At 43.9% G+C, this 24,750-nt stretch overlaps 1 protein-coding gene across 1 annotated transcript in view; it reads right to left on the bottom strand.

Moving 5' to 3' along the window:
• Window positions 1-24,750, bottom strand: part of RYR3 (ryanodine receptor 3) — a 472,085-nt gene that overhangs the window by 92,855 nt on the left and 354,480 nt on the right. Inside the window, exons 46-54 of the mRNA XM_087815056.1 lie at window positions 23,681-23,861; window positions 22,352-22,463; window positions 21,308-21,428; window positions 12,088-12,257; window positions 9,954-10,174; window positions 6,402-6,492; window positions 4,088-4,228; window positions 2,590-2,753; window positions 880-958 (exon numbers count right to left, since the gene is read on the bottom strand). Coding sequence (XP_087671182.1) covers window positions 880-958; window positions 2,590-2,753; window positions 4,088-4,228; window positions 6,402-6,492; window positions 9,954-10,174; window positions 12,088-12,257; window positions 21,308-21,428; window positions 22,352-22,463; window positions 23,681-23,861 — 1,280 coding nt within the window. The remainder of the gene's footprint in view (window positions 1-879; window positions 959-2,589; window positions 2,754-4,087; window positions 4,229-6,401; window positions 6,493-9,953; window positions 10,175-12,087; window positions 12,258-21,307; window positions 21,429-22,351; window positions 22,464-23,680; window positions 23,862-24,750) is intronic.

Here is a 24,750-nt window from a genome sequence, read left to right as displayed (position 1 = left end):
GTGAGGCGTCAACTCAGCCCATTCTACAGTTACAATGACTGTTGTCATCATCGGCCCCCCAATGGGGACCATGGGAGAATAAGAGCTGAGCTTAGACCAGTGCGGAGGCTGAGCCGGTGGTGCAAGGTGTCCCCTCTCCAGGACACGTGGCACGGAGGTGGTGTCTGTGGCCCTGCCGTGGACTCGGTTCCCTGTTCCACGCTGCAGCTGCGGCTGAGCAATGGCCCCAGTGCTTGACTGGCTGTCCACAGGAATCCTGGACGTCTCTGGCACATTCCCCCCACTCTGCCTGCCAGCGTTAAAGGGCCGACAGAGCAATTAAATGTATCAAAGCAGGCTGACCTCGTGTGGTGAGGAATTTTAAACACCAGATGGACAGGCTTATTAATAAGGGCGCGTCTGGGACTTCTGCTCTGCCTGCCGCGGGGAGATGTGTGTCCCCCGCCTTAGGATAAAATCCAGCTTCCCAGTGAAAGGCAAGGGTAAGGCTCTCAAGTTTATTTTCCCTTTGCCAAAAAAATTTTTTTCAAAGAAAAAATGTAATAAAAGCCTCCCAACCTGCATTAAGCGTTAACATCAAACACACGTGAGCTCGTGCTTGGGCACACACTCCAGGGAATGCAGTGCTGAGAAAGAAGCGCACACTCACAGAATCGATCACTTTCTTGAGAAAAATACAAAAAGCAGCACCTCTAGCTTCTGCCACCTATTTTCCTGACCTCCGCCAACCCTGGGAAAGTGCTACTCAGAAATAATGAATGCTCTTGGCATGGCGAGTCTGTCACTTAGACACATCGGGTCGATTTCCAGCACTGGACCCTTGAATGCTCTTGGGCTGTTTTTCCCCTTGACAGTTGTCAGCTGGAGGATAATCCCTACCTTGTCACAGGCCCATTTATCATGCGAATGCTCAGCATACTTGGTGACGATGTATTCCAGTTTTTCAGGCAAGGAGAAACTGAAGCGAGAAGGAAAAGAATAAGTTACCACCTCGCCAGGCACCTCAGCCAGATGTGCCGAAAAGACGGCCAGAACCAACCAAGCTCAAGCTGGACACCAGACGCAGGGAACTTCCTGAGCCGAAGGTGTGGCACACCCAGAGCAGTCACGGACGCACCCAGGTCTAACCAGGGGACCTCTCTACAGGAGGCTCTCCTGTAGGTAGCTCCCTCCAGCTGCTCTGGGTCCTCTCGACTCCTGAAGGGCCACTCTGGCTCCTGGGCCAGGCCTGTCCAGGTTACAGGGTGAGTATCCCTTCATCCAGAGACACTGGCCTGCCACCTCATGATGCAATCTGGAATGGCAGGAACGGGAAGCTAAAGGAGAAAATGTTAGAAAAAACTAGCTGTCTACCTCTTTGGTTTCAACGACTCATATTTAAATACTAGTATTTTGGAAGTACAGTAGACACCTGTTGTTTCTGTTAGTCTTAGCAGCTTTCGTCCCTTCTGTTGGTTGTAGCACCTCCTTTTTTCTGTTAAGGGACAAATCTTGCATTGCACACAGTCTTATGTGAACTGCTGAGAATGGGCATCTGACTAGACCCTTCAGACTCACTTTTCCAGGAATTTGAATCTTGAGTCAGATGAGACCAGGGCAGTGAACTCTTCAAGGGGATTCTTACCATGCCCCTTACCTCTTCCTTGTATCAGATTCAATTCTGTTTCCCATCATCCATTCAGCTCAAAGCTCTGTCTGATGGACTGTGTATTAATTTCCCCAAAGATGAATTTTACATTTTATCAAAGCCGACAGCCCCAGGGCAGGGCTCAAGCTGTGGCTCTCATTTGAGAACTACTGCCACAAAACACAAGTCCGAGGGCTCCTAGAGGATGTCTTACTTTCCCTGCTCGCTCTAAAGCAGTTTTGGAGTCTCCTTTTAAAATGCACCTGGAGATGAAGACCATATGCTCCACGACACAATCATACCTGGGGCAGAACTGCCACGGGCCAAAAACGTGCATATGTTTCATCCATGGCCTAATCATCACCAGTGAGATACACTGAAGAGCCAGAGGGAGAAAGTGAAGGTGCTATTGTGGGGTTATTCCAAAGTTTCAGCATCGTTAGCGGGCAGAGAGCAGGTCCAGCCTCTCAGGTGGGGACCTCGTGCTGTTCTGCCGTCACAACCCAAGCCCTGTTGGGCTCAGGTGAGCATTATTTTTGGAGCTGTTGTGATGTATGATGCTATTAGAATTGTACAGACCTAATTCACAAAGAATGAAGATTTTGTCAAAAAACTTATTAATAAATTAATTGCCTCATTTGTCAGGGTGGTTCTTGCAATGTCTCAGATGACATTTATTTGTGGAGAGCATCCATCTCTTATAATAAATAAACCAACTTCACCCTTTAAAACGAAAGCCCAGAACATAATAATACAGTTTGAAGTCAGATATGGATGCATTAATCCTTCAGGAACCAAGGACAAAACCAGTACCTGATGTGACTTGTGGTGTCAAAAGAAACAACGAATAGTGTTGGCAGAGGGGAAGGAATAGACTCTTATATTTCTTGCTACCTTCTGAAAGAGAAACACTGGCCACTGGGAAGACTACAGGACCAGCTCAGAGATGGTTCTGGACTCACTTCATGGTGTTGATGGGCTTGGGGTCAAAGTTGCCATCTGCATCCACTGAGATCTGCTTCTCCAATGTGGCCGAGATTCTGGTGTCTAAGTAATCGGGTGGCAAGGCCCCGGCAATAGCACTGAGACAAGGCAGGGCCATTCGGAACAGATCCGGGTCATACTTCTGTGAGGAAAACCAAAGACCATGTTAGTACAGAAGCCAGATACAGTGCATTCACTTATCCAGGGTAACCAGCACGGGGAACATGTAAATCCTTCAACACACTCTGCTGGAAAGTGAGGGATCCTTGGAGGTTGGCGTGATAGTTTGCAAAGCCCTCAAGGCACCATTGGCTTTAAGTTGAAAAACGTTAAGTCAAGGTTTAAATCAGTATCTCCTAGCCCTGGTTGGGTGGCTCAGTTGGTTGGAGCATGTCCTGTACACCAAAAAGGTTGCGGGTTCGATTCCTGGGCAGGGCACATACCTAGGCTGCAGGTTCAATCCCCCGTCAGGACGTGTATGGGAGGCAACTGATTGATGTTTCTCTCACATCAATGTTTCTCTCTCTCTCCTAGTTAATTTCAAGAATACCTAAGGGTTAAAGTGGTTCTCACTCAGCCAGAAATGTCTGTAAACTTGCTTGCTGTAGAGGCTTATAGAAGCTGACCCAACCCATAGCTGGAGAGGACATCGGAAGCTTTGCCAGGCCCCTCAGTGGCTGACAGGGGCCATGTGTTGATATCATCAGAGCACATCCATTCTCTCTTGAACTGGCCGGGAAGGAATTTCAGTCAAATAACATGGGGTTAGGGACAGCTTCGGATCTGCTTACACAGACCAAAGGAATACAGGAGTAAAGACAACTTAAGTGCAGGTGAACAGGCCATGCACACGTTCCAGACTTCTGTAAGAAAACCAGACCTGCTCACGCTCTCCCCCTAAGGCTGATGCCCTCGAAAACCTGACTAAATTGGGTTATGGGAAATGGAGGCAAGTCTGAGAGCTGGAGCTGTCCTTCCATCAGACGGTGCAGGGAGGCTGTGGGTTCAGGGGCCCTCGGTTCTCCCTCCTCCTCAAACAAGTGGCTGTGAAGAACTTCCCCACTGTGGCTTAAGTCTCCTGAGATCCCACACCCCGACCTCAGAGCAGGCGTCACGACTTCTCCTCTAGGCGCGAACCTGGCGAAGCCCAGCTAAGAGGGGCCACACACGTCGGGGGAAGGAGTGGCGGTGGGGTCAGTCAAGGCTGAAACCAAGAAGTGATTTTGTGGTTGACTCTGGTCGTTGCTCTGCCCTGTATTAGCTTCATGTGTCTGGCAAGTTCCTCAGCTGCTCTGGGACTTTTCCTCACCTGTGAAACCAGGGTCAGAGTAGTTCCTACTCCAGGGGGCTGGGGTGGGAATGAATGGGACACTTGGAAAGCGCTTGGCGCAGTTCCTAGCGCGACTGGCCGGTATTATTTGTAGCAGCTTGGCTAGACGAGGGCCTCCCCCTCTGCTCGAGCAGCACTGTCATTACCTTATGGGAGAGGGAGTCAAAAATCCCCCAGAAGAGCTTCTCTGTGAGGTGCAGCTCTTCCTCCACGGCGAGGCCGTAGCTGCCCCACCCCGAAGGCAGGCAGTAATACTTCCAGCATTGCTCATAGTGGCTCGTCAGGAGCTGGAGGTTCCAACAGCACCGCAGTCAGAGGGGTCGGGAGGATCCGCAGGCATCAGCAGCATGCAGGGGAGAGCAAAACAGCAAGCGGCCATCAGGAGAGCGAGACGGCATCCAACAGCTGGTTATCTAGAGAGGCCCTCGACCACCACCGGAATGGCCTGCTTTCCTGCCTAATGAGCTCAGCCCGAACTGAACCCACCCAATTAACTCGTGTGCCTCCTAACGTGCCCCTATAGCAGTTGCTAAAAAACGGATAACTATTCCTACTCCCAATGAGAAAATTCTGCCCTCTGGCAGGGGCAGGAAGAACTTCTTGAGGTCTTTGCTTATCAATCTGGAAGGTGCTGGGCGATGCTGATATGGGGAGGGGGTGGTGGGGAGCGCGCTGGGGGTCTGAAGATTTTCTCTAGATTGACTTCTGCCCGTGGCTTCCTTCCCTTTCACGCCAGCCTTCTGATGGCCCAGCCGTGTAACAGAAGTTCCATAAATGGCCAGCAGAGGGCAGACGTACACCGCCAATGTTCCCATCCCAGCAGGTGGGATCCGCAGCCTCTAAGGGTGGGGTTCCCGAGGCTGGGTGAAGAGGTGAGGGGATTCAACAACAACTACAACTACTCATAGACACAGCCGGCAGTATGGTGATTACCAGAGGAAAAAGGGGGTGAAGGGAGGTAGAGGGGGCTATAGGGGGTATAAACAGTGACGGACGGAGACTTGACTTGGGGTGGCGAACACACAATACAACATGCACATGATGTGTGGTAGAATTGTGCACCTGAAGCCGCTAGAATTTCATTAACCAATGTCACCCCAGTAAACCCAATAAAAAACCCGAAAAATCCCTGACCTAAGAGGTAAAAGTGAGCTTATTGAGGGCTACTCATAACGCTTCTGTGCAAGCCAGAATCCAGCTGACGGCACTGGCTGCTGAGGAAGCAATGTCAAGTTGAACTGAGAGAGCTGTGGTTTTCAAACACGGTACTTTTCGAGATTAGAACTGGGGCAGTGCCCTGGCTGGTGTGGCCCTGTGGTTAGAGCGTCGGCCTGTGCACAGATAGGTCCAGGGTTTGATTCCCAGGCAGGGCCAGGTACCTGGGTTGTGGGTTTCCTCCCTGCCCCGAGTCTGGGTGCATGTTTCTCTCTCTCTCTCCCTTTCTCCCTCCCTCCCTCCCTGAGAAGCAGTGGAAAAAAGATCCTCAGGTGAGGATTAAAAAATAAAAAATAAGTAAAAAGGAACTGGGGCCTAGGGTAGAGCCAAATGAGCCCTTGGAGGGTGGTGGAACCTCTGACCACACACAAGCTGCCCTCTGCCTGGCATGGAGAAAGGACTGAACTAAAGGCTCCTGGGAATTGTTTAATCCCAGTAAAATGCTTCTTGAAATCCTTGCTTGGGCTATTTCTGGAAAAAAAAAAAAAAGGAAACATCCTGTTACAATCACTAGGCAGAATTTTTGGCCATGGCTGGCACTTTTGAATATGCTAGTACTGCAGATGCCACAAAGGCAAACGATGAAAAAACCCCGCTCTCTTGTGTGGAGGCTGATTCTGATGTCTCCCCTCCCCGCCCCCCAAGGCCCAGATGCTCGCAGTGCTAGTGATAAAATGTTAGTAATTAATGAGAAAATCAGGAAAGAGGAAACAAACAACAACAAACAAAAAACCAACCAACCAACCAACCAACAAAAAACAGAAAGAAAGAAAAAAGAAGGCCTGTGGCCTTCCTTTACTTTAGTAAAGAAAAAAATGTAAAAAACAAGAGGATCTGTTACAAAATAAAAGAAAAAGCATAAGGCAATCTGGAAGAGAAAAGGGACATTTTAGTTTCTGTACTTAAACGAGTCATCACAGGCCTTCAAAGGTTTTTGAGGTTGAAAACATTCTGAAAACCCAATTAGGGCAGGAGAGCCCAACCGCAGGTCGCCTCACTGACCTGTGCTGAGTAAGCAGCAGTTGGAGGGAAGCCACCCAGGAGACTGGAGCAGGTCATGACTCGGGAAGACCTACTCTCTTCCACCCAGACACACTCGAGAAGGGGTTGATTTTGTGGGTTGCATCTTGTAAGCTCTCAGCTTAAAGGAGAAAAGCCCATTTAACATGCCCCACGTTGCGAGGACATCACGTCTCCCGGGCAGGCTCCCTTGCCACGGGCCTGCTGTGGCGAGTGGGGGGTTACCTTCAGAGGCATTTTGCAGTACTCGTTGAGCTGGGGCACATCGAACACCAGGCGCCGCAGGAGCTGCTGCAGCATGGAGGGCCTCAGGTGACTGCAGCGAGGAACGGGGCGAACGGGGGTCGGGTGAAAAATAAGGGAGAAAATGAGAAAGGAAGGACAGAAGAAACACGCAGCAATAATCATATATTAGAACTAAGCCTCCAAACAATTAGCTCCTAAAATACAAACGCTTTTAAAAAAAAAAAAATATATATATATATATATCTTTATTGATTTCAGAAAGAGGAAAGGAGAGGGAGAGAGAGAGAGAGAGAAACATCAGTGATGAGAGTCGGGGCCTCCTGCAGACCCCCGACTGGGGATCGAGCCCGCAACCCGGGCATATGCCCTGACCGGGAATCGAACCCCGATTGCCTGGACCCCAGGTCGATGCTCAACCGCTGAGCCACGCCTGGCTGGGCTAAAATACAAACTCTTGTAAAACACAATCGATGGTGAAACACTCAAAAATCTGAGTAGAGTTAAAATACAGAAAGAGGGACATGTGGCTAATAGATTTAGGTACCTAAGGTTAGAGTCCAGTCACCATTAGACAGGATGTTCTAGGGTCTATGTACATTCAAAGTATAGCCGCTGATTAAGTACAAAGAATGTGACAGAAAGAAGGGGCAGGTGCTTTTAGTCTAAGGACCAGGAGTCCCTTTGGACTCTGCAAAGGGAGAAGCTGGAGTGGACCAGCTGTATGGTGGAATCTGAGGCCACCTACTGGTATGATCTGAAGGGAAATTTAAGGCCCCTGAGTTACTGTTGGATCCTTGAAATTCTCATTATTAGAATAATTTCTTTGGGTTAAGGCTCCATCCTCAAAAACACTCCTTTAAAAAGCAAGTGTACCAGCTAATAGGAGAATGATTTATCCAATTATCAAAGAGTTTATGGCCTCGGTGTTGGGTGCATGTAAATCCTGAGATAGAGGAAGGAGAGATAAGCATTGCTGATTTAGCCTTTATTTTTAGATTGCCACGTTTTAAAATCTTTTTTAGATTTAAAAATATTATTTTTCAGTTATAGCTGACATACAATATTATAGTAGTTTCAGGTGTATAACATAGTGATTAGACATTTATACAACTTATAAAGTGATCACCCTAAGTCTAGTATCCACCTGGCACCACAAACATTATTGACTATATTCCCTGTGCTGCACTTAACATCCCCGAGACTCTTTTGTAAGTGCCGATTTGTACTTCTTAACCCCTTCGCCTTTTCCACCCAGGCCCCCAACCCCTTCCCCTCTGGCAGCCATCAGTTTGTTCTCTGTATCTATGAGTCTGTTTCTCTTTTGTTTGTTAGTTGGTTTCTTTAGATTCCACATATCAGTGAAATCATATGGTGCTTGTCTTTGACTTATTTCACTTAGCATAATACCCTCTAGGTCCATCCATGTTGCCCCAAATTAGATTGCCAAGCTTTTTAAAAATCTAGGGGAACCTCTGGATTCTCTCCAGAGAAAAGTTCGTGTACACAGTAGGCACACTCTGGCAGGTAAGTTCCGTTCGCAAACCCACAAATTCCTTCCACAGATGCCTAAGGAACCATGGAGGCAAAGTGAGTAACTCTGAGGTTAAAGTGTCAGAATGCCGGGAAAGAAAGCCTCGGAGGATGGATGGAAGCAGAGGCGAACAACAAAACTCATCTATTTCACAACTTTATCTAGAGCTGCTCTGTTGATTAAAAAAAAAAAAAAAGCCCTGGAGTTAAAATACACAGCAAATCAATGGCCTTGTTGCTGACTCCAGCAATTATAATGTAAAATTCCTCAACTTTTCACATTATTGTTTAGCTTGTTGAGAATATCACCTAAGACTGACCAACTTGAATAAAATCAAGGCGTGAAATAAATCTCTATTAATTCCTGACTTATTAAAATAAATAACGACATAGCTAGTTAAATACAACCAGCTTGGCTACTGTATCCAGAGCTCATCTAGGCCAAGAGGAGATGTCTGGAAGCTCCTCTGAGCATAGCAAGAGGGCTGTTAGCTACATTTTTAATTTGATGTAAAATTCTAATTTCCCCAAGGTCTGCTTCTTTAAAAGCATTGCAGCTGATGTCAGTCTCATCAACATGACTTGAATGCTAGGAAGCAGCTTGTGCTGGGAAAAGGGGGCTCCTTGAATGGTCTGGTTCCTAAGACACCTGCTGAGCTCAGATCTGGCAAAAGGTAGAACAAGACCTGCAGCTGCTGCTGGTGCAGCTACTAGCTAATTACAGAATCAACAGCGATGGGATTACTTTGTGTGTAAACTCATTATTTATTCCCCTGCCACCATTGCAAAGAAAAGTAGGGACCCATCTACACAAGCAATGGGGCCATTACTCCTCCTTTGGAAGAGGCAGAGTGGAAACCCCAGGAACCCTATGGACTCCTAGAGGCTGTAAGGGCATCTATCCAGCTTTGTCTTTTAAGACCAAAAAATTCTAATGAACTTAATTCTCTGCCAGTTTTAATAATCTTGGAATGAATGACATAGTGTCAGAGTATAGGCCCTGATTTTGGGGGGGGGGGAGCTCAAAGACCCCTTTTTATGGGGCCTTGGCAGACGCCCCTCCCTCCTCTGCCCTCTAGTCCATGTTCCAGGCAAATAGTACTGTACAAGGACACAGCCTGTCCCCTAAAGTAGCTGAAGCCTGTAGGCCTTAGAAGATAGAGAGACAGCAGATAGAGCTTACTTTTAAGAAAGCATTTTAAATGGAAGGAACTTTACTATATTTGAAATATAAATAAGTGTGATATTGCCTTTTAGTTTGGTGTTCTAAAAGAACCAATCAACTGTTATTTTCCAGGTGGCCCTAGGTCTCAATACACAGTCACCCCTGGTGTGATTAGGAAACAGCTTATTCAACAAGAATCAGGACCATCCAGCTGGTCTGTGGGTCCTGTCTCCAGGACAATCTAAAGCAGAGGCTCTCAGCCTCACTGCATTATGGAATCACCTGGGAGCTTCAGAAGCTGGAGGTCTGGGTCCCATGCCTAAAGGTTGGATTTTGGGGGTGGAGGTGTGACCTGGGCACTGGGGTATTAACCCGATATTGCCCCAGCTGATTCTAATATGTAGCTGAGGTGGAAAACTGGCTTAAAGCAGGAGACTCAGGTCCTGGATCAGCTGCTGAGACCTGCTGTAGGAAGAGCCTTCTTCCTTTGACCGCACCAGACCTGACGTGGTTTCCTGAGGAGCCAAGGCTCTTGGGGTGACTTTACCCTCTGTCCTCCGTGGCTCTGATGCCTGCTTGCAGTGGTGAGAATTACTGCCCTTTCTTCCCTGCTGGGATTGGAGATCCCTTTTCTTTGCTCCTAGTGTCCGAGGTCGGGAGGTGGGCTGCTTTGATTCACACTTAGTCTGGCCCCTGTGCAAAGGTCCACACACACACAGCTGGCATGGATGCACGCACAGGGGTGACATGAATGCATACACACAGGTGACATGATGCATGCACACAGCTGACATGGATGTGTACAGAGGGATGAAACACGTGGGAGGGGTACTTACTTGCAAATGGCAAGTAAACATTCTTCTATGGTGTCTCTCTGAGCCTTGGTGAGGGAACGCCCCTTGGAAAGCCTATAGATTGTCTGCAGTGTGGAATCGATTAAGGAGGCGTAGTGTTCTGTCCCGGCAAAGAGAGGGGCGCACCTGGTGAGGAGCGGGAGCACCGCAGAACATATGTACCTATTTAGCGCCAGCGCAGCCTCCGTGGTGCTGAGGGACACCTGGGAAAGGGCATCGGGACACCGGTTAATCCCCTGGGAAAGCGAGCAAAGCCTCCCCCTGACTGAGCGCCCATCTAGCAGGCAGGGGAGTTCACACGTGTCTGCTTGTCATGGCAACGAACTGGGCAGCTTTGTGCCTTCTCAGCATACTGATTTCTTTTCTGCATTTTAAATGGGGGGAAAAAATCCTGTTAAAAAGAAAAAAATAAATGGAAGAAAAGCAAAGGCTGTCCAGTCCTAACTCACTCCAAATGATCCACAAACATCCATCCCGCTCCAAAAATTCCAAACTCTTCAAATCGGGTGATGGCCAGTCTAACCCAACATCCTTGATGTGTGCAAAATTCAACTACATTATTATCCCATTCTAGCTCTTTTTTCTCACCCCAGGGAGACTCACCAGTTGTGATTCTGAGATTAGTAGATGGGAAAAGGCCAAGGAAGCTCTCAAACTTGCTGGTTTTGCAGAGAGAAAGTAAAGTGGCTCTGATCCCCAGCACTTAATTTATGAGCATCATGAACAATTCACAATCTGATAAATGACATGAGGGCAGGCCTTACTCGGCATGGCAACAAGTGTCCAAGGAAGAGAAACGTGGGACCTTCTCTAAAACTGCTGCAAATCTCCCTCACAGTGTCCTCTCTTGTTTATTTAGACAGGCCGAATTCAGGGAAGGCCCCTTAGTGACACAGAATTTAGCCAAAGCATATTTACCTATCCTTTCTGAAAACTGCAGAACTTTTTTTAAAAAAATACCTTGAGATACAAAGAGATAAAATATTATTTTATGTGATCATTGTAGTGATTATATCTGTAACTTGTGATTTGATAAACTGTACACATTCCTGGGAGTTACTCTTAATTATCAGAGCCTGTCTCCTAGAAGCTTGAGTAATCACATTGAAAGAGCTAATCTTTCACATTTATCACTTTAACAGTTATTAAAATGAGGAAGGACAGAGCTTTTATTACAGTGTCTTGAAAGTTTTCAGAAGAGAATGTATGAAAACGTGTGTGCTGAGAACTGAACAGAAAACTGCTTTTGTAGATGGTGTTTAGACAAGCATGTGATTTGGACCCCAAATGCTTACTTGATCTATCAAAAACTGAATGCTCTGATGAGGAACCTTAGGAATATCCTGCAAGTTAAAAAATTATTACAAACCAAGGAATTTACAGAAAAGCTGAAAACAAAAGCAGCTGTGGACCCTGTACTCCTGGTGCACTGTGCCCCTGCTTAGGCCTGACTTGGGGCATCAGGCATCTATGCTCTTTAACTCCGGGGCCTCCTGTCTTGATGTCTGTTGATACTGGACGACTGTACCTCACACTTGAATTCCGAGCTTGGATTTACCCGTGGCCTCTCGTCCTGACCTTGTCATGCCCTGGGCTCCAGGCTACCCTGCCTGATGGCCAGCGCATTAAACTTCGGGAGTGATGTGGGAAAAGGATTCCCAGCCTATCATGTTGCCAGCCAGCCCTTTCATAAGCAACAGAGCCAGACTTTTCACATGAGGGCGACTTTGTCCTGCAGGAAACATTTGGTGAAATCTAGAATTGGTCTGGGGGATGGTGGGGAGAGGCCAGGGTAAGGTGGTGGGTAGGATGTACAGCAGCAGCTACACATCCTACAATTCACAGGATGGCCCCCCCAACAAATAGTGCTGATATTGAGAAACTTTGGAAGAGAGGGAACTGGATTGAGCATCTGAGGTCAAGTTTATGTACATCTAAGTCTCTGGCCAATAAATTAAGATCTTCCATTACTTGGTGCCTCTTTTTTCTTACCCTTTAAAGCAAGCTACTACTATGTAATCAGTGAGTGGATTAAAAAATGCTCACTTCTAAATCCAATGTTACTAATTTATTTACAATGATGGGAAAAATATTTTTTCTTATTTGAGTCACTTACTGTATCTAGAGAGGCAGAGGCTCTTAAGTCAGGTAAAAATCCAACCTCCAGCAAGTGGAGCAGAAAAGTTTGATCCTTAATTCCATAAACGCGGTCCAAGAATAGCACCATGGGGGCCTTGTGGTCAGGGCAGAAGTTGGCTGCCATATCCGGCTCACTGACAGATCCATCTGAAAGACACACAGAGAATGTCATTTCCCCTTGTCTAGCTCCACAATCTCAAAGGCAACACAGAGTTTGTCTGTCAATGGCTTGTTCGCCTAACAAGCAACATAAATTTTGGAAACAATATAATATTGTGCTGAATCCAGCTTATACTGGCTTGGAAGGGCTGATGGTTAAAATTTCAAGAATTTTGTGAGTCAGTTGTTAGATACGCTCATTATTAAAAAAATAAAGTTTGTAGTTAAGTAAATTATATTTAAAAAGGTAACAAATACTCAAAATTCATTACTTTCTAATTATTCTCTTGAGGTTATTTACATCCATTGTATTTGTATGTTGGAAATACAATACAATGGTGTGCCATGTGTGACTCCGTGCTCAGTGACATCCTGTTGGTAACTTGAAATTGACCATGGTGAGAGTATTTATACCACAGAAATGGGCAAATGCCAGGAATCAGGGCTTGACTTACTGCTTTGTGGATTGAAGACATAAAAAAGGGAGGGAGAAAATGTAAGGCAGAATAAATTTAGAAGTGTGTCATGTCTACAGCTATTACATCATAAATAGCACAAAACTGAGAAAATCTTCCAGTATTTAAAAACTATTATCTGATTTAAGTGAAATTTAGATCAGACCACCTAACAATTCTAATCTTATCTTAAAGAAGAGGTTCAAAGATGAAGTGAGGAATGACATGAAGAAAATAAAAATTGCTTGACTTGGGGAACAAAGATAGAATTTTGAAATAGGATACAAAAGAAAAAGTCTTCCTCCTCCTATTTTGTTAACATAAAAAACTAGAAAACATAGCCCCTAAATTATGAATCTATAGTCAGAGCATATTTAAGTACCATAGTTCATAAGGCACCCTAAGAGCTGCAGAGATATAATGCTATTCAGCCCAGAACCTCATTTAGCCCAATGATCACTGTGGGCTACTGGAAGAGCCAGGGGGGAAGGGGCTTTCCAGGCTGGAAGCTGCCTGCCTCTCCTCTCCTGAACACTAGGGGGAGCTGGATCCAAATGAACCTCTCAGGCACACCTGGTGCGTTGAGGGACAGGATTTTCATGGTGTATCAGTAAGTGTTTTGTGCTCAAAAAATTTGGAAAACACAGAGTTCAACATTTATTTTCTTTATCATACATTTTCTCAGAGGCTCTATGATCCAATGTGCTTGATGAAGTTTTATAAAAATGTCATATTTCAAGAGTGATGTCACCAAGATTGAGGAGGAGATCCCAGTCTCTCTAGCTAACAAAGATCAATGATTAAACAGGTACCCATGAACAAAAATAGTACTGGGAGAGCTCAGGAGTCCAGTTAAGAAATTTCAGCAACCTAGTGGAACAAACCACCTGAGAATAACCGTACAGAAATGGGAGGACGAACAGCTTTATCTTGCCTGCATTGTCCCATGCCCCAGGCCGCCACCGCTTGGTGCCAAGGAGAACTCCTCAGCTAGAAAGAGTTCCCTCTGCTGGAAAAGGGAGAGGGGTGAGGGGAAGCAAGCCTTTCGGGGTATTACATGAAGGACCTGCTTTGCTTTCAAACTTGGTGAAAATCTGTCTTGTTACTAAAAATATTGGGGGTCTTCCTGACTGTTCTCATCTTTTTCATTTGTGAGTATATAAAGGTTTAATATATAGGGCAAAGGACAGATGTAAGTTCAGCAAGATTGACACCCATTCAGTCCAAATAAGTAACAATTAAAATATCTTGTTTAATCAACAGCTATATAGGACACACTTTGCCTGTCAGCACCTATCAGAAATTTAGGAGAACTTTTCTCGTCTTGTCTTGTTTAGTCCATGACGGTCTAGCTCCAGATATATCTCATCTCCAAACATTCATCCACCAGATTGATCCAGAAAAGCCATGCTGAGTGAAAGAAATCTTTTCTTTTGACTGTATACTCTAATGAACTTGAGCCACTGACTGCCCTTTTGCACAGCAGAAGAGAGTTTATAATGGTAGAAAATGCTATAATAGCAGGTTACAAGTTAATTCTATGACTTCATTAAAATTGTTGTCATTTAATATTAAATAAGGTCAGAATGTGTAAACATTTTTCAGCTATAGTTGATTAGGTTTTGAAAACTATTGTACCTAAGAGACCTCTTTGTAGCTAAGCAATCTTCTTGAAGTATAGCAAAATCTGACAGGCAAAATAGCTAGAGGCACTTTTAAATCCACAAATACAAATGACTTACTCTGTTGGCAATTATATAAAAAATAAAATAATAATTGCAATTGTACTTACTAAATGGAGCTAGTCAATTTCTTATTAACAGGTCTGTTTGTACTACAAAATAACAGCACGACCCTGAATAAGACCTTTAAACAATGAATATTCACAGGGAGCAGAAGCAGAAGGGGTCTATTTCATACTACCTGGAATTCTCTTCCAGTTCTGTCTATTCTCCTGCCATTTAAGTATAGCATTTAACACAGTGAATTGATGTCTAGAGATGGCTAAGAAAAGAAAGATGGGCAGGGCTACTTGTATCAGCCAAGCAGCAGGAGCCAGCGTGGTTCCCAGTGACCTGCTCTGCAGAGAACCTTGGCAGCTTTTGCCACTGACAAAACCAACCACCAGCACAGTCACCACAAAACCCTGGCAGATTTCACAGGGTTTTTCATGTTTGCAGATGCCCAGATGCCTGAGTCTCTCTCCACTCCCATCCCCCTCACTGCTGGAACCCAGGATCTGCACTGGCAGCCTGTGCAGCTGTGTAGGTTCAGATGCTAGCTTAGACCCCTGCAGCAGATACCCATTGCCATGTGTGCACTCAGGAACAGACTCCCATCACTGGCCTTTATTACCATGCACGTGTGATGAGGTCCTGTAGCCATGGGAGTGCATACTGACAGCCAGGGTCCCCACAGCTGCTTGTGGGCCCAGTTCCAACTCTGTCTCCTATCAATGGCCTGCACTGCTGTGCTCACCTGTAGCTAGCACCTTTAGTGGTGAACTTGTACACCACTGGCCAGAGCCTTGTCACTGGCCTCTACCTCTGTGCACCTGTGGCGAGACTCTGAAACCACAGGAATGCATCCTGACAGCTAAGGTCCCCACAGCTGCTAGTGCACTTATATGTGACCCTTGTCCTTGCGGCTGGCCCTGGCCATTACCACTATGTGTGTGTATGCAACTGGCCTGAGCCACTACACAGACACGTGTAGCTGGTCCCTGCAGCTGAGTCTGTGCATACCACTGACTCTGAACATCACCACTGCCTACCCTGTTCCCAGTCACTAGACATGGAAGCCCGCTAAGGATGTCAACAGCTCTTGTAGCCAGTGAGGACTCCTGGCAACTCTTGCCAAGGACCATACAGTTGTCAACATTGTGGACCCCAGTGGCCCTGACCTGACAAGACATATCACCCCTCCCCCAGACCCAAAGCTGCTACACACCCCCACCCTTGGCACCTTGCTTCACTAGACCTGGGATCACAGCATACTCCAAAGTGCCCCACCCACAGGTGAAGGTGTTTCCTTACCAAAGTCAGTCCATAAAGGCTGGAAGAGATGACAGATTCTTCAAATGTGCAGCTACCTATGCAAAGCTACGGGTATCACAAAGAATAAGGAAACATGAGACCACAAAGGGACACAGTAAACTTCTGGGAACTGACCCTAAAGAAATGAAGATACATGAATTGCCTGACAATTCCAAATTATTACTTTAAAGATGCTCAGAGAGCTACAGGAGAACACAGAAAACCAATTTAATTAAATCAGGAAAATAAGAACAGAATTAGAAGTTCAAAAAAGATAGAAAATATAAAAATGTAAAAACAACCTGTAATTTTGGAACTGAAGAATATAATGACTGAATGGAAGAATTTAATAGAACACTTCAGCAGCACACTGGAACAAGCAGAAAAATCAGTACACTCAAAGAAAGATCATTTGAAATTACCCAGCAAGAGGAACAAAAAGAAAAAGAATAAACAATAATGAAGACAGACTATGGGGCTACTGGGACACCATTAAGAGAAACAATCTACACATCATTGGAGTCCCAGAGGGGAAGAGAAGGAAAAGAGATAGAAAGCTTAAAAAATAATCACTGAGAACTTCTCAAACCTGAAGAGATATCTGGATGCCCAAGTTCATGAAGGTAATAGTCACCCCAAAATTTCAATCCCAAATTATTTTCTCCAAGATAAATTATAAAATTGTCTAAAATCAAAGACAAAGAAAGAATTTTAAAAGCAGCATAATAAAAATAATTTCTCATTCAAGGGAAGCCCCTTTAAGACTACGAGCTGATTTCTCAGGAGAAACCTGCAGACCAGGAGAGAGTGGAATGATACATTCAAAGTGATGAAAGAGAAAACTGCCAACCAAGAATACTTGAACCAACAAAGTTGTCCTTCAGAAATACAGGCAAGAGAAATACTTTCCCAAACAAACAAAAGCTGAGGGTAATCATCACCACTAAACCTGCCTTACAAGAAATGCTGAAAGAAATTCTACCAGCTGAAATAGAAGGATGCTAATTAGTAAAATGAAAGTGTACAACACACTAGTAAAGTTAAGTATATAGTCAGGTTGAGAACACTGTAAAGAAGAAAATAATAAAGACCAGAGCAGAAACAAATGAAATGCAGAATATAAAAACAATAAAAATGATCAACAAAACTAATAGCTGATTTTTGAAAAGATAAAATTGACAAAACTTTAGCTAGACATACCAAGAGAAAAGGAGAGACAACTCAATAAATAAAATTACAAATGAAAGAAGAGACATTAAACTAATACCACACAAATACAAAGGTTCATAAGAGACTACTATGAACAATTGTATGCCAACAAATTAGACAACCTAGAAGAAATCGATAAATTCCTAGAAACATACAACCTACTGAGAATGAATCATGAATACATGGAAAATATGAATAACCAATAATGAGTAAAGTGATTAAATCAGTAATCAAAAACCTCCCAACATGAAAAGGCTAGAACCAGATGACTTCATGGGTAAATTCCAACAAATATTTAAAGAATTTATACCAAGCCTTTTCAAACTCTTCCAAAGAACTGAAGAGGAGGAAACACTCCCAATCCAATCTTATTTTATGAGGCCAGTATTATTACACTGATACCAAAGCAAGATAAGGATACTACATGAAAAGAAAAGTACAGGCCAATATCTCTGATGAATATACAATTGATTCTAGAACAATGCAGGGACTAGGGGTGCCGATATCTCCACACAGCTGAAAATCCACACATAACTTTTGACTCCCTCAAACCTTAACTAAAGTTGTCTGTTGGTATCTGCAGGAAATTGGTTCCAGGACAACCCCCACAGATTTAAGGGACTTGAGTATACCAAAACCTGTGTATACTCAAGTCCCTTACATAAAATGGGGTATAACAATGCATACAGTTAGCCCTCCCCATCCACAGACTTCCAACTGTGGGTCAAAAATACTGTCTTTGATTCCTGGTTGGTCGAATCCATGGATGCAAAAGCCATGGATACAGAGGGCCAACTATATATTTATTGGGAAAAAAATCCATGTATAAGTAGACCCCAGCAGTTCAAACTTGCCTTGTTCAAGGGTCAAATGTACATGCAAAATTTCTCATCAAAAGACTCTCATACCAAATTCAACAGCACATTAAAAGGATCATGCACCATGATCAAGTGGGATTCATCCCTGGGATGCAAGGATGGTTCAATATACACAAGCCAATGAATGTGATATATCACATTAATAGAATGGAAGACAAAAATCATATGATCATTTAAACAGTTACAAAAAAGCATTTGATAAAATTCAACATCTTTTCATGACAAAAACTCTCAACAAATTGGGTACATACTTCAGCATAATAAAAGCCATATAGACAAACCCACAACTAATATTCTGTGTTGAAAGACTGAAAACTTCCCTCTAAGATCAAGACAAGGTGCCCACTATTACCATTCCTATTCAACATTACTGGAAATCCTAGTCAGTGCAGTTAGGTAAGAAAAAGAAGTAAAAAGCATCCAAATTTAAAAGTAAAAAGTAAAACTGTCTCTGTTTGATGATGACATGATCTTATATACAGAAAATCCTAAAGTCTTCATCAAAAATTGTTAGAACAAATAAGCAAATTCAGTAAAGTCTCAGGATACAAAACCAACATACAAAAATCAGTTGTGTTTCTATACTCTAACAATGAACTATATAAAAAAGAAATAAAGAAAACAATAATCATTTACAAAAGCATCAAAACCAATAAAATACCTAGAAATAAATTTAACCAAGGAAGTGAAATAGTTATGTACCAAAAACTGTAAGATACTGATGAAACTGAAGAAGACATGAATGGAGAGAAATCCTGTGTTCATGAATCTAAAGAGTTAATATTGTTTAAATATCTGTAATACCGAAAGCAATCTGTAGATGCAATGAAATCCCTACAGAATTCCAACATCACAGAAATGGAAAAACAATCCTAAAATTCATATGGTATGAAAAAAGACCCTGAATAGCCAAAGCAGTCTTAACCACCCCCCCCCAAAGTTGGAGGCATCACACTTCCTGATTTCAAACTATATCACAAATATAAATAATCAAAACAGTATATTATTGGTATAAAACAGACACATAGATCAGTGGAACAGAATTGAGAGCCCAGAAATAAAGCCATACATATACAGTCAAGAAATATTTGACAAAGGAGCCAGGAATACTCAGTGGAGAAAGGATAGTCTCTTCAATATATGGTGTTGGAAAACTGATATTCACATGCAAAAGAAGAAAATTAACTCCTTTCTTACATCATTCCCAAAAATTAACTCAAAATGTATTAAGGAAATTTTAGACCTGAAACATAAAACTCCTAGAAGAAAACATAGGCTTAAGCTTTTTGTTTGTTTGTTTTTTAAATATATCTTTATTGATGTCAGAGAGAGGAAGGGAGAGGGAGAGAGAGAGAGAGAAACATCAATGATGAGAGAGTTGTCACCAGTAGGCTGCCTCCCACACGGCCCCAACCAGGGATCAAGCCTGCAATTCCGGCATGTGCCCCAACTGGAATCGAACTGTGATCTCCTGGATCCTAGGTCGATGCTCAACTGCTGAGCCATGCCCGGCCGGGCTAGGCTTAAGCTTTTTGATATGGATCTTGGTGATGACTTTTTGGCTATGATACCAAAAGCACAAGTAATAAAAGCAAAAATTGACAGGTGGGACTCCATCAAAATTAAAAAACAACAACAAACCAACCCTTTTGCACAGCAAAAGAAGCAATCAAAATAAAATGGCAACCTATGTAACAGGAGAAAGTATTTGAAGACCATGTTATCTGACAAGGAATTAATATTGAAAAATATAAGAGACTCATACAATGCAATAACACAAAAGCAAATGTTCCAATTAAAACTGGGCAAAGGGCATGAATAAACATTTTTCCAAAGATGACACAAAAAATGACCCACAAGTACACAAAAAGGTGCTCAACATCACCAATCATCAGGGAAATGCAAATCAAAACCACGAGACATCATCGCATATTTATTATAATAGCTATTATAAAAAAGACAAAGGATAACAAACGCTGGTGAGGATGTGCAGAAAAGGGAGCCCTAGTGCACTGTTGGTGGGAATATAAACTGGTGCAGCTACCATGGAAAACGCTATGGAGGTTCCTCTAAAAATTAAAAATAGAACTACCTTTTGATCCCACTTCTGGCTATACAGTAAATAAAATTATCATCTTGAAGAGATATCTGCACCCCTATGTCCACTGTGGCATTATTTGCAATAGCCAAGACATGGAAACAGTCCAAGTACTCGCTGATGGATGAATGGATAAAGAAGATATGATACACAAATGATGGAATATTGAGCCATAAAAAAAGGAAATCCTGCCATTTGCAACAGTATGAACGGACTTTGAGGGCACTCTGCTAAGTGACATAAGTCGGACAGAGAAAGACAAGTACTGTGTGATCTCACATATGTGAACTCTAAAAACATTGAACTTACAGAAACAGTGAGTAGAATGATAGTTACCAAGGATGGGGGAGGTAGGGAAATAGGAAGATGTTGGTCAAAGAGTTAAAACTTTTCCTTATAAGATGAATAAGTTCCGGGATCTAATGTACAGCATGGTGACTACAGTTAATACGGTGTTGTATACTCGAAGTTGCTATGAGAGTAGAACTTCAATGTTCTCACCATAAGAACAACAAAAACACAGTAATTATGGGAGCTGAAGGATGTGTAAACTAACCTTATTGTATTAAACATTTTGCAATATATAACTATAATCAAATCATCACATGGTATAATACCTTAAGCTTACATAATGCTATATATCAATCATATCTCAATAAAGCTGGGAAAAATGTGATACATTCCAAAGCATTTCCTAAATTTATTGACTCCAAACCCCTTGCACACCAATTTATATCTTCTACAAAAGTGTTCCACAGAACACCGGTTTGGGAAACACTAACAGCCAGAGTCATGCTATCTTTTCAATTCCTCCATCTGCCTGGATGAAACTGCCTGGAGAGCAGGTGGAGTGAGGCAGAGAAACTGAGGGCTTCTGGGAAAGTAGACATTTTGCAAAGTTAACATTGAGTGTTACCAAATGTCACAAGTAGCACTGGGGAAAATCTGTTTGTACATAGGACTGTGGCAGAACAGAGCCTGTGTCAGGTCTTATGGTTACCCCAGGTGGCTGCACAATCTGGGGGACACAGAGGCAGAGAAAGAAGGCCATGGTGAGAGCTGTCATTGGTCCCATTCCGTCAGCCTCCTTCCAGAGGGTTAGAGTGCTTGGAGGACTGTGAGGTCTGGACTGTCCGTATCTGTGGGGTGTAGGGTGCAGAAGTCTCTGACACTGGGGAGCAGAGGAGAGCAGCCAGCTGGAGCCAGGAGAGAACTCCTCACCAGAAAAAGAGCAAGGCCTTCCCCTGGGCTGCCTGCCCTCAAGTAGGAGCCTAGAAGGACTGCGCTGGGCGACAGAGTCCTGACCCCGAGAGCGGCCCCCAGCAGGGACAGGCGGCACTCAGCCCTTAGCTGCTTCTCTTACCTTTGTTCAGGGAGGGCAGCTTCAAGGGGATGCTGATGATTCCAACCAAGTCCTCGGTGGGGACAAGGGAGCGCAGGATTGACCTGATCCGGATGGCTTCCCCCTTTCCTGTCTGGATAAGCTGCAATGTAGGGTTGGAGAGTAAGATAAAGGAAGTTCCCACACCCCTGTTCCACCCCACCTCCAAACACCTGACAGTGAAATTGTTTTCTTTAAGGGCCAGGTACACTTCTAGATTTCTCTAATTGTCACAGACACTTATGACCACAGGGAGAAAGAAGAACTTTCTCTTGATTTTCTAGAATAAGTGCTACTGAGGGATTAATTGACCAAGGAGTCACTTGATTCCTTTGCTGTGATTACAATGATCATGCAGTTATGGTATCAAATCTCAGCAGTAAGTGTGGGTTATTGGTGATTCTCAGTGTGACTGCAACACAGGGAGCTCTCAGTGACCGCGACAGAAGTGCTGACTAAGTGGCCACAGTTCCAGACTAGAATGCTGCTAAATGGAGAAAGACTTATGAATTTTAGTTTCCTAAAGGGATGATGAATGCTGGGACTGGAGGCAGGCAAGAGGAGTGTAGAGAATGTCCTAGAGAAACTGAGACTCTCAGTGGAGTCATTCCTTAGTCCCACGTCAAGCACATCATGAGAAGGTTCTTTGGAAAAGACAATAACGTGGGGAAAACAGAAGGCAGCAGGAAAAGGGGAAGACCAAATATGAGGTGGTCTGACTCCATAAAAAAAGCCACAGGCATGAATCTGCAGGAGCTGAGCCGGGCTGCTGAGGACAGGACACTGGACAGCACTCATTCACAGGGTCACTAGGAGTCAGAGCCAACTCAACAACAGGTAATGTACACACATTCCTTAGAAAGCTGCAGAATCAGGTACCGGGGATGGAAACGACTTTCTCCCAGGGAACTGAGAGAAAGGCACATCAGCAAATGCCAGAGACAGAAGAAGGAAATACATTCAGGAGGTCGACAGTGCTCTCGGATCAAGCCCCTCCACGCTGCTCTCTGAGAACTCATTACTTACGTGCATTTCAGGAGCACAGCGGCCTAGTAGATCTATAAGAGCTGAATAAAATGACATAATTGCATTGCCCATGTGCACGATCTCTTCTTCGTCTTCAGTGTCTTCTGTGCTGCTGAGAAAGAACCAAAACAGGAGGTGTGAGGAAGCCTGGCAGCCATGGGCATGTTATTAGAGCTGTGTGGCATGGAAATACTTTGCTCCTCCAGGGCATCATGCATCCATTCCCTTGGGCACCTTTCCTCTCCCCAGAAGTCAACCAGGTGGTTCTAGTCACTAAGTTCAAAGGACCCAAACAATCATCCATGACATTGCTAGGGTCGCATGAACTTTAAGGCACAGGTATTGACATTCAGCTGATCACTCAGACTCATGGAGAAGCACTGGAATCCCTATAGTTCCTACCAACCATTCATTCCCCTTTCCTTCCTGAATATACGTGGGAAACACTTTGGACAGGGAGTTGAGGGGCCTACGTCCATGTCCTGGCTTTGTTGCTAACAAGCTACACAACCCTGGGCCTCAGTTTCTTCTCATGTTACATAAGGAAGTTGGGACAGCTTATGTTTTAGTTTCTTTCTAGGTCTACTAGGTCGCCCGCCAGAATAAATGACAAAAAGTCAAAAAGTCAAAAAAAAAAAAAAAAAAAGCCAACCAGCTGGAGAGGTATCTCTGCTGAGTTCTACCCATTCTCTAGATTTTGGGGGCTAATCTAGAGGCTGTGATTAAAAAAAGGGAAATGGTCATAAAAAATAATGAAAGGAAAGTCACAAGGCAATCTGCCAACACACTATCTATCTCCTTAACCTTCAAAGACCAAGATTAGTGATGCTGTGATTTTTTTTTCACATTCTGCAATTCTCCTTTTTACCCAAAGAATCAAATAAAAATACTTTCAGAAGAGTAAGTATTAAAAGTGGGGTATGAGATGAGATACCAAGGTTTAAAATACTGAAGGGAACAGTCTGGAGTCAGACAACAACCGTAACTTGGTTGGTCCAGGCCTTTTCGCCTCTACACAGTAACCCCTGCGGCGATGCTGTGGGGAGGATCAGAGCTAAGAGCTTGCCAGGCTTCTGGATTTGCCAACTGGTCTGAGTGCAGTAAGAAAAATGGAAGTGGGTGAAGGTGGTATTGATCGCAGGGCTTACTGGGAAAGTGAAACAGCAACATGCTTGACAAAGTGATTTAAAGTGTTTTCACCACAACTGTTAAGAACCCGTGCTCTCCCCCAGGGGGAAAGGTACTGACATGTCTTTAATGATTCCTGTATTGACAATACTGGGAGCTCACCAACTAGATCCCTACAAGAAGGCAATTCCATTCACTTACACTTCTCTCTTGTATCCCTGAGAGGGGAGGTCGAGGGCTGGGTTCTCGGAGATCTTAATGGCTCCCTGCATGGCTGCCAACAGGCCATTTCCACCTTCCCCCCGCAGGGCTGGGCCGAAGCACTCCGGGCGTCTGATGAGCAGCTTGACCACCACACTAGCATTTTCTTCGACACTTTCACCTACGGAAAAGAGGCATATGTCTTTCTCATTGGGAAGGACCACCCCAGAATTTATTTCTAACTGATGAGGCTGGGAGAACAGCCTCATCTAATTTGGCTGAGCTTGCCACTCACTCGTAAGATCAGGAGGTAATACTGATGGAAAGAAAGGTGAGCTTTGATAAATTAAGTTAGAATCTGTTTATTTGATATATTGTGATTAACCAATAGAGAACAGAATCCTACTTTTAAGTTCAGGATTTTGTGCTGTTCAGATTATTTCCCCATCTTATGTTCTCAGAGAGCAAGAAATATACCATGGAGTCTGCCAGCAATTACCGATGAATTCACAGGTGACTTAGAGAAGAAGCTTTATATATTTGCTAACTCTATGAGGGGCACTTAAAAAGTATTTCCTTACTTTTCTGAGAAGAGATAGGATGGTAACTCAATTAACCTGTGAGAAGTGATATATTAGCTCCTGAGCTGTAGTCTCCCAGTCTAATACCTACCCCAGAACAACCAGGGTTGTGTGGATGGACCTCAGAACATTCCTGAAGTCATTTCTCCATGATACAAATTTACTTGTAAAGTTGTCTTGGTTATACTTGAAATACCTCTGTGAGAAGCTAAAGGTTGGAGAATTATATTCTGCTGGTGTTTTCTTTGGAAGAACCATAGACCACTAAGACAGGGTCTCATTCCTGAAGAAGTGATTAGCAGTAGAACTCTCATATGTAGAAATGGAGAGCCAGTGTCTCTTAGAGCTGATACACAGAGTCAAGAGCAGTTTAACAGCTGTTCAAACAACTTCATAAAACACACCTTCTGTCTCAGATAAAATCTGAATTTGTGTCTGGGAATTTCTCTCTTGGCCAAAGCTCAAAGACAAGACTTTTTGATGTTGTAT

The sequence above is a fragment of the Miniopterus natalensis genome, chromosome 1 (assembly GCF_054644295.1).
Source record: "Miniopterus natalensis isolate mMinNat1 chromosome 1, mMinNat1.hap1, whole genome shotgun sequence".
Lineage (NCBI taxonomy): Eukaryota > Metazoa > Chordata > Mammalia > Chiroptera > Miniopteridae > Miniopterus > Miniopterus natalensis.
Note: the sequence above shows the minus strand (reverse complement) of the source record. Positions and strands in the feature narration are given on the sequence as shown.